This window comes from Entelurus aequoreus, linkage group LG02, assembly GCF_033978785.1.
Source record: "Entelurus aequoreus isolate RoL-2023_Sb linkage group LG02, RoL_Eaeq_v1.1, whole genome shotgun sequence".
In the NCBI taxonomy this organism is placed as follows: Eukaryota; Metazoa; Chordata; class Actinopteri; order Syngnathiformes; family Syngnathidae; genus Entelurus; species Entelurus aequoreus.
The window spans coordinates 11,798,998-11,809,692 of NC_084732.1; the positions used below are offsets into that span (position 1 = coordinate 11,798,998).

The 10,695-nt window shown below is 40.5% G+C and overlaps 1 protein-coding gene across 1 annotated transcript in view; it reads right to left on the bottom strand.

Moving 5' to 3' along the window:
• LOC133630102 (zinc finger protein 773-like) overlaps positions 1 to 9,492 on the bottom strand; it is a 31,575-nt gene extending 22,083 nt beyond the window's left edge. Inside the window, exons 1-2 of the mRNA XM_062021409.1 lie at positions 9,225 to 9,492; positions 3,078 to 3,290 (exon numbers count right to left, since the gene is read on the bottom strand). Of these exons, the coding sequence (XP_061877393.1) occupies positions 3,078 to 3,290; positions 9,225 to 9,408 (397 nt within the window). The 5' untranslated portion in view covers positions 9,409 to 9,492. The remainder of the gene's footprint in view (positions 1 to 3,077; positions 3,291 to 9,224) is intronic.
• Positions 9,493 to 10,695: the final 1,203 nt, after the last annotated feature.

Sequence of the window (10,695 nt, forward strand, 5' to 3'; positions counted from 1 at the left end):
TATACATATATATATATATATATACATATATATATATATACATATATATATATATACATATATATATATATACATATATATATATATATATATATATATATATATATATATATATATATATATATATATACATATATATATATATACATATATATATATATACATATATATATATATATATACATATATATATATACATATATATATATATACATATATATATATATATATATACATATATATATATATATATACATATATACATATATACATATATATATATATATACATATATACATATATATATACATATATATATATGTATATATGTATATATGTATATATATATATATGTATATATATATATATATATATATATATATATATATATATATATATATATATATGCATGCGAGTGGTATATATATATATATATATATATATATATATATATATATATATATACATATATATATATATACATATATACATATATACATATATATATATATATATATATATATATATATATATATATATATATATATATATATGCATGCGAGTGGTGACGTCACAACAGCACATGAACTGAATGAAACAGTCAAAAGTGAGCTATTTCTTATTTCAAAAAGGTGCAAACACCAGTGTAGTACAAACATACAAAAACGAGTGTAAGAGAAATACAGTCATATTTACAGTATTGTGCTACACAACAATGATGCAACCAACAAATACACTATATTGCCAAAAGTATTTGGCCACCTGCCTTGACTCAACATATGAAGTAGAAGTGCCATCCCATTCCTAACCCATAGGGTTCAATATGATGCAGCTATTACAGCTTCAACTCTTCTGGGAAGGGCTGTCCACAAGGTTGCAGAGTGTGTTGATAGCAATTTTCCACCATTCTTCCAAAAGCGCATTGGTGAGGTCACACACTGATGTTGGCTCTCAGTCTCCCTTCTAATTCATCCCAAAGGTGTTCAGGTCAGGACTCTGTGCAGGCCAGTCAAGTTCATCCACACCAGACTCTGTCATCCATGTCTTGCTTTGTGCACGGGTGCACAGTCATGTTGGAAGAGGAAGGGGCCGCTCCAAACTGTTCCCACAAGGTCGGGAGCGTGGAATTGTCCAAAATGTTTTGGTATCCTGGAGCATTCAAAGTTCCTTTCACTGGAACTAACTCCTGAAAAACAACCCCACACAATAATTCCTCCTCCACCAAATTCCACACTCGGTACAATGCAGTCTGAAATGTAGCGTTCTCCTGGCAACCTCCAAACCCAGACTGGTCCATCAGATGGAAAAGTGTGATTCATCAGTCCAGAGAAGGCGTCTACACTGCTCTAGAGTCCAGTGGTGATGTCCTTTACACCACTGCATCCCACGCTTTGCATTGGACTTGCTGATGTACGGCTTAGATGCAGCTGCTCGGCCATGGAAACCCATTCCGTGAAGCTCTCTGCGTACTGTACGTGGGCTAATTGGAAGGTCACAGGAGCTCTGTAGCAAGTGACTGTGCAGAAAGTCTTTGCACTATGCTGACCTCTCTGGCAGTTCACCTGGCCTACCACTTGGTGGCTGAGTTGCTGTTGTTCCCAAACTCTTCACTTTTATTATAATAAAGCCGACTTTGGAATATTTAGGAGCGAGGAAATTTCAGGACTGGATTTGTTGCACAGGTGGCATCCTATGACAGTTCCACGCTGGAAATCACTGAGAGCGGCCCATTCTTTCACAAATGTTTGTAGAAACAGTCTCCATGCCTAAGTGCTTGATTTGATACACCGGGCCAAGTGATTAGGACACCTGATTCTCATCATTTGGATGGCTGGCCAAATACTTTTGCCAATAGAGTTTATCTTATTGTGGTCCATCAAGAGCAGTGTTAAAGGCCTACTGAAAGCCACTACTAGCGACCACGCAGTCTGATAGTTTATATATCAATGATGAAATCTTAACATTGCAACACATGCCAATACGGCCGGGTTAACTTATAAAGTGACATTTAAAATTTCCCGGGAAATTTCCGGCTGAAACGTCGCGGTATGATGACGTATGCGCGTGACGTAGTCAGTTTAACGGAAGTTATGGTACCCGTAGAATCCTATACAAAAAGCTCTGTTTTCATTTCATAATTCCACAGTATTCTGGACATCTTTTGCAATTTGTTTAATAACAATGAAGGCCGCAAAGAAGACAGTTGTAGGTGGGATCAGTGTATTAGCAGCGGACTACAGCAACACAACCAGGAGTACTTTGTTGGAGCGCTTGCGAACTTTATCGTCGATTTTCTCTACTAAATCCTTTCAGCAAAAATATGGCAATATCGCGAAATGATCAAGTATGACACATAGAATGGATCTGCTATTCCCGTTTGAATAAAAAAAAATCATTTCAGTAGGCCTTTAACATTGATGACCGTCCGAGGTACGTCAACGTCTGTCAAAAGTTTGTGCTGCTGCTGTTCTCACCAGAGCACCGATGCTTGTTGAGCTGGTAACTGTAAGAGAATATTTCCCCGCACGCACGGCAGCTGTACACTTTCTTCCCGGTGTGTGTTTTCATGTGCCTCGTCAGCTGAGTCTTCAACGGGAACTTCTTACCGCAAACCGAGCACGGGAACGGTTTCTCTCCGGTGTGGGCCCTCACGTGGACCACCAGAGTCGAGCGGTGGCTGAAGTTCGCGTGGCAAATGGAGCAGGAGAAGGGTTTCTCCCCGGTGTGCCGCCGCGTGTGCCTGACGAGTGTCGAGCGGTCACTAAAACGGGAGTTGCAGACCAAGCAAGGAAACGGTTTCTCTCCGGTGTGCGTCCTGGCGTGTTTCCCCAGGCTGCCCTTTTGAGAGAACCTTTGACCGCAGACTGAGCAAGTGAATGGTTTTTCTCCCGTGTGCGTTCTCGTGTGCGTTATCAAATGCTCGTTTCGAAAAAATCCTTTCCCGCAAACTAAGCACATGAAAGGTTTCTCTCCATTGTGACAGTTTGTGTCGGGATCGCCAAACGTTTTGTCAGACTTGGAGATTTTAAAGCGGGTGTTGTCAGTGTGACGTGATCCTCCACAGTGGTCTCCATCACCTTCTGTTGTCACGTGTTGAGTTGGGCTGCTGCTTGGAGGCTCCGCCTCTCTCTTCTCCTCACTCTCACCTCCGACCTCATCGTCTTCACTCTTCACGATGACGCCAATCACGGGCAAGTTGGAGATATCAGCCTCCTCCTCTTCTTCTTTGACGCGCTCCGTCCTGGAGCTCCACTCCTGCTGCCCAGGGAGGAGATCTTCTCCTTCACGGACTGCAGGACAGACAAATATCCAACAATTGTTTTTTTGAGGAAACTCAGGCGTAACAACTTGCCAAATAGCGTGTTAGTAGGAAAGTAAATATTAGTGCAGGTGATCACTTAACGTGCAGAGGTGGGCGGGGTCATTTGTACTCAAGTAAAAGTACTTTTACTTTAGAACTCATTTCTGTTACGCCCACACTAGAAAGTAGAACACATTTCAACACACCTTCCCACTCTGCGCCCTGTAAAAAGTATCTATAATAGTTACATAATTGCTATAAGTACACCTCTGCATATCATGGTATGTCTATTAACATAAAGGAAAACAAAACAATGAGAGAATAAACAGATCAACTTGCAACAAATAATAACTTTGACTAACAGAAAAGATTTAAAGTGCATCAATTTGCCTGAAAAAAATAATAAATTAATTATTATTTTATAATTATAATTAATAATAAAAATTAAATACATATTATTTAAACTTTAAACGTTTTTTGACCGACTAAACCATTTGAAATTGAAAAATAAATGTAAACAAACTCAATATAAATAATATACTGACATTGATCAGCAATATTAACTTAAAAGTACAATATATAAAACACTTTAACCTAAAAAACAAAACAAAACAAAAAACAATTTGTGTTGATTTTTTTAACACATGAAAATGAGCAAGTGGGGATTAAAGGCTGCAAGGAGTCCTTTTGAAGCACGATACTGATAAAGCATGTGAGAGTGGACATGCTAACTCATGCTAACTGTCCATGTGAGAGTGGACATGCTAATTTGCCTACTGAAAGCCACTACTAGCGACCACGCAGTCTGATAGTTTATATATCAATGATGAAATCTTAACATTGCAACACATGCCAATACGGCCGGGTTAACTTATAAAGTGACATTTAAAGTTTCCCGCCACACTTCCGCTTGAAAACGTGGCGGTATGATGACGTATGTGCGTGACGTCACGAGGTCAAGGGAAGTGTTTGGACCCAATTCAAATACCTCTGTTTTCTTCGACAAAATTCCACAGTATTCTGGACATCTGTGTTGGTGAATCTTTTGCAATTTGTTTAATGGACAATGGAGACTGCAAAGAAGAAAGTTGTAGGTGGGATCGGTGGAGCGGCGGACTACAGCAACACCAACACCAGGAGGTTGTGTTGTGTTTTGAGCAGGATAGCAGACGCACTGCAGTGAGTAAGCCCGCCGCCGCATCTAAGTTAGCTTCTGTTTTTTTAGCTTCGCCAAGCTGAATATTATTAATCGTGTATTTACATGTTCATGGTTTAATAGTATTTTTGATCTTCTGTCTATCCATCCAGTCAGGTTTTTTTTAATTTAGTTTCTATCTGCATTTGAGACTGATGCTATCACGTTGGCTACGTAGCTAGGTTAGCTTCTATTTTTTTTAGCTTCGAAAAGCTGAATATTATTAATCGTGTATTTACATGTTCATGGTTTAATAGTATTTTTGATCTTCTGTCTATCCATCCAGTCAGGTTTTTTTTAATTTAGTTTCTATCTGCATTTGAGACTGCTATGCTATCACGTTGGCTACGTAGCTAGGTTAGCTTCTATTTTTTTTTAGCTTCGCAAAGCTGAATATTATTAATCGTGTATTTACATGTTCAGTCACTGTGAATGTCCATTTCGCGTTCTGGACTCTCATTTTCAAGAGGATATAGTATCCCAGGTGGTTTAAAATACAAATCTGTGATCTACAATAGAAAAAGGAGAGTGTGGAATCCAATGAGCCAGCTTGTACCTAAGTTACGCTCAGAGCGAAAAAAGATACGTCCATCACTGCCTCTCAAGTCCTTCACTGTAACGTTCCTCATCTACGAATCTTTCATCCTCGCTCAAATTAATGGGGTAATCATCACTTTCTCGCTCCGAATCTCTCTCGCTCCATTGTAAACAACGGGGAATTGTGAGGAATACTAGCTCCTGTGACGTCACGCTACTTCCGCTACAGGCAAGGCTTTTTTATCAGCCAGCAAAAGTTGCGAACTTTATCGTCGATTTTCTCTACTAAATCCTTTCAGCAAAAATATGGCAATATCGCGAAATGATCAAGTATGACACATAGAATGGATCTGCTATTCCCGTTTAAATAAGAAAAATTCATTTCAGTAGGCCTTTAAGAAAGTCAATGACTTCACCATAAAAGTGGGTGACATTGTTATCACCAGGAAAGATGAGGTCACCTACCTAGGTTCCATTCTAGAGGCTAATCTTTCCTGTGATAAAATGGCAACCAAGGTAATCAAAAAAGTTAACCAACGAACGAGATTTCTCTACAGAATCTCCTCTCTGGTCAACAAAAGCACCTTGAGGATTCTGGCGGGAACTCTCGTTCAACCCTTTTTCCATTACGCATGCACCTCCTGGTACCCTAGCACCTCCAAAACCCTCAAATCTAAACTCCAAACATCCCAGAACAAGCTAGCCAGGTTACTTCTAGACCTCCACCCCAGATCCCACCTCACTCCTACCCACTTTTCCAAAGTGGGCTGGCTCAAGGTGGAGGACAGAGTTAAACAACTTGCACTGAGCCTGGTCTATAAAATCCGCTACACCTCCCTGATACCGAAGTACATGTCAAACTACTTCCTTAACGTAAATGACCACCATAACCACAACACCAGGGGGAGCTCCACTAACCACGTTAAACCCAGATTCCCAACTAACAAAGGTCTTAACTCATCCTCTTTCTATGCCACATCAATGTGGAATGCACTCCCAACAGGTATAAAAGAAAGGGCATCTCTATCCTCCTTCAAAACCGCAATAAAAGTTCACCTCCAGGCAGCTACAACCCTAAACCAACACCCTCCCCAGATTGCTAATAATCAAATGTAAACAATCAAATGCAGATACTTTTTCTTATGCCTTCTGATCTCTCTCTCTCTCTCTCTCTCTCTCTCTCTCTCTCTCTCTCTCTCTCTCTCTCTCTCTCTCTCTCTCTCTCTCTCTCTCTCTCTCTCTCTCTCTCTCTCTCTCTATGTCCACTACTTGATGTCCATATCCTACCCCCCCCCCTCCACACCCCTGATTGTAAATAATGTAAATAATTCAATGTGATTATCTTGTGTGATGACTGTATTATGATGATAGTATATATGATAGTATATATCTGTATCATGAATCAATTTAAGTGGACCCCGACTTAAACAAGTTGAAAAACTTATTGGGGTGTTACCATTTAGTGGTCAATTGTACGGAATATGTACTTCACTGTGCAACCTACTAATAAAAGTCTCAATCAATCAATCAAGAGTGAACATGCTAACTGTATTGCTAAGTAACACTTTATCTACTTTTATTATCACTTGTTGTCTACTTTTTGAATTTTAAAGGCCCGCGAGAAAAAGACAGATATGTTTAAATAGCACGGTGGTACAGGGGTTAGTGCGTGTGCCTCACAATACAAAGGTCCTGAGTTCAATCCCGGGCTCGGGATCTTTCTGTGTGGAGTTTGCATGTTCTCCCCGTGACTGCGTGGGTTCCCTCCGGGTACTCCGGCTTCCTCCCACCTCCAAAGACATGCACCTGGGGATAGGCCCCTCCCACCTCCAAAGACATGCACCTGGGGATAGGTTGATTGGCAACACTAAATGGTTCCTAGTGTGTGAATGTTGTCTATCTGTGTTGGCCCTGCGATGAGGTGGAGACTTGTCCAGGGTGTACCCCGCCTTCCGCCCAATTGTAGCTGAGATAGGCTCCAGCACCCCCCGCGACCCCGAAAGGGATAAGCAGTTGAAAATGGATGGATGGATGTTTAAAGGCCTACTGAAAGCCACTACTAGCGACCACGCAGTCTGATAGTTTATATATCAATGATGAAATCTTAACATTATAACACATGCCAATACGGCCGGGTTAACTTATAAAGTGACATTTTAAATTTGCCGCTAAACTTCCGGTTCGAAACGCCTCTGAGGATGACGTATGCGCGTGACGTAGCCCGGGGAACACGGGTATGCCTTCCACATTGAAGCCAATACGAAATAGCTGTTTTCATCTCATTCTGGGTGTATTCTGGACATCTGTGTTGGTGAATCTGTTGCAATTATGTTCATTGCATTATGGAGAAAGAAGCTGAGCAAGCAAAGAAGAAAGTTGTCGGTGCGAAGCGGACGTATTTTGCGAAGGAAGTCAGCAGCAACACAACACAGCCGGTGTTTCATTGGCAGATGCGAGTCGACTTAGATCAGAGGCTAATTTTCCCCCCGGCGATCGCAACGACCACCCTGCGTCCAGACCTCGTCCTATGGTCTGAAACCTGCCATATTGTCTATATCATTGAACTGACAGTTCCGTGGGAGGATGCCATTGAAGAAGCGTATGAACGCAAGAAGCTGCGGTACTCCAACCTTGCAGCTGAGGCACAGGACAGAGGCTGGAAGGTAAGGGTGCGCCCAGTGGAGGTGGGCTGTAGGGGCTTTGTAGCTAGCACAACAGCAAAGCTCCTTAGGGAGGTTGGAGTCAGGGGGCAGGCTCACAGACAGGCCATTAAAGAGCTGGCCAACACAGCAGAGAGGACGAGCCATTGGTTGTGGTTGAGGAGGAGTGACACCAGCTGGGCTGCTAAGGCTAACACCTAAAGGGACACACACACCCAGGGATTTGATCACCCTGGGGTGGGCCCTTCCTCAGCAGAGGGTGTCTTGTGGTAAGCCGGGCCGAAACACCCCGTGACGCTGGGGCACACAACTGAAGATGTGTCCCAATGGTGGAAAAGCCTCCCAGCAGTGTCACCTAGCCTCACTTAGGTATGCGGTCAGGTGCAAGCCTGGCTCAGGGAGGAGGACGTCCCTGCCATGCAGAGTCCCCAGGGATTGTACCAACTAGTCCTTTCAACAAATTATTCCCGAAAGATGCAGTCAAGATGGAAGAACTCGGATAACAGAGACTCTAACCAGGAGGACTTTTGACTTGGATACACAGACGCCTGTAGAGAACTGGGACAACACAGACTCTTACCAGGATTACTTTAAATTGGATGACAAAGACGCAGACGTGCTACCGTGAGTATGCAGCTTTGGCTTCCAAACATTTGATCGCTTGACCGTACATGCGCGTCACGTACGTAACTTTGTTTAAATATATAAGCTTTATGAACCTTGGGTTAGGTGAACGGTCTTTTGGGCTGAGTGATTGTGTGTGTTGATCAGGTGTTTGAATTGTATTGGCGTGTTCTATGGAGCTAGGAGCTAGCAGAGGAGCTAGGAGCTAGCATAACAAACACGCAGGTGTTTTTATGCAGGATTAATTTGTGTCATATTAAATATAAGCCTGGTTGTGTTGTGGCTAATAGAGTATATATATGTCTTGTGTTTATTTACTGTTGTAGTCATTCCCAGCTGAATATCAGGTCACTCTCACAGCATCTTCCCTATCTGAATAGCTTCAACTCCCCTCTAGTCCTTCACTTGCACTTTCCTCATCCACAAATCTTTCATCCTCGCTCAAATTAATGGGGAAATTGTCGCTTTCTCGGTCCGAATCTCTCTCACTTCATGCGGCCATCATTGTAAACAATAGGGAACTTTGCGTTTATGTTCAACTGACTACGTCACGCTACTTCCGGTAGGGGCGAGCCTTTTTTTTTGATCAGATACCAAAAGTTGCAATCTTTATCGTCGTTGTTCTCTACTAAATCCTTTCAGCAAAAATATGGCAATATCGCGAAATGATCAAGTATGACACATAGAATAGATCTGCTATCCCCGTTTAAATAAAAAAAATTCATTTCAGTAGGCCTTTAAATATTAACATTGAGAAGAATTGTAAAATATCGATCTCATCTTGCCCGCAACGACGCGCCAGTGACAGGATGGAAGTTTGCATCTGTCAGTAACTACGTGGACTAAACCTGCAGTGACAAATAGGAATCTTATAAACACGTGAGAAGTCAAACAAAAGGTAACAAACCTGTTTGTTGATGTTTGTTGAAAAGAGCGTCCAGTAGTTGACGTTGTCGCTCGTTCTCCTCTTTTGTTCTAGAAAGTTCCTCCTCGTATTCTGCTATCGTTCTTTCTAACACTACAAATATTTCTTCCACAGCAGCAGTTAGTCGCTGCTTCACCAACACTCTCAGCATTTCTACTTTGCACATTTTCTGTACGAACAATATGAATACGCGATAAAGAAAATATGTTGTAATTGAAGCAAAAACACGAGCTTGAAATGATCTTAGCTTCGTTATTTTTTTCTTTAGTTTCCGTTTCCGGCAGACTTGGCTGGATGTTACCTCTGCGCATTACCGCCTCCTTCAGGTGTGGAGGAGTAACTACATCCATGACCTGTCACTTGTGTTTATTTCCGTTTCGTCTATGGCGTCACATTAGTGCCAAAAATCCAAGCGCATAAAAACTGTTATCGCGATAACAGTTTTTATGCGCTTGGATTTTTGGCACTAATGTGTGACGCCATATTCGTCTTCCCCCAAAGCAGTCGGCCTCCATGTTACATTGCTGCCATCTAGCGGGGATTGTGTGCTACTACATACACTTTTTTTTTTTTTTTTTTTTTTATATATATATTTTCAATCGATATATATATAATAATAAAAAAATGTTTTATACATAAAATATTTATATATATACAAAAAATAAGTATATATATTTAATATGTATATAAAATATAAATAATAGATTTTATTTGTAAAAAGCACTTTACATTGAGTAAACAACCTCAAAGTGCTACAGTGTATTAAAAAAAATAAAAATAAAAACTACAACAGCCAAATAGCTAAAACTAGTATGCATTTATCTAAAAAAAAAAAAAGGCTTTTTTAAAAAGAAGGGTTTTTAAGCCTTTTTTAAAAGCATCCACAGTCTGTGGTGCCCTCAGATGGTCAGGGAGAGCAGAAAGCCCGGTCTCCCATTGTTCGTAGCTTTGTATGTATGAAATATATACATAACATGTATAAAATATATATAATAAATATATTTAAAAAATATATATAAAATGGGGTGAGGGGGGAAAGGGTGTGAAGAATTTACTGACTTTAAAAGTGTACGGTTTCGACTTGCACTTTTTTCTGTCGATTTGAAAATGTCAATATAAAGAGTTGGATTAAAAAATATATCAAATGTATATATATAGTATAGACAATTTTTTATTTTATTTATAATAATCAATTTTGAAAAATATGTTTTTAGGCCATCTCCATTCAACCAGAAGGAACTTGTCCAACCTGTAAGAAATCCACCATAGTTATTATATCAAAAAATACCTTGCAGAAATTGAATCGTCATCCAAGATTCACATCCCTACACTGTGGTTTGTTTTTTTAGGAATTTGCTCCAAACAAGTTTGTCTGCCAAGGTTTGAACTGGTGTCAGACTTTAAGTTTTACAGACTTGACATAAAAGGGGCGGAGTCAGACGAGCTCCCTGGT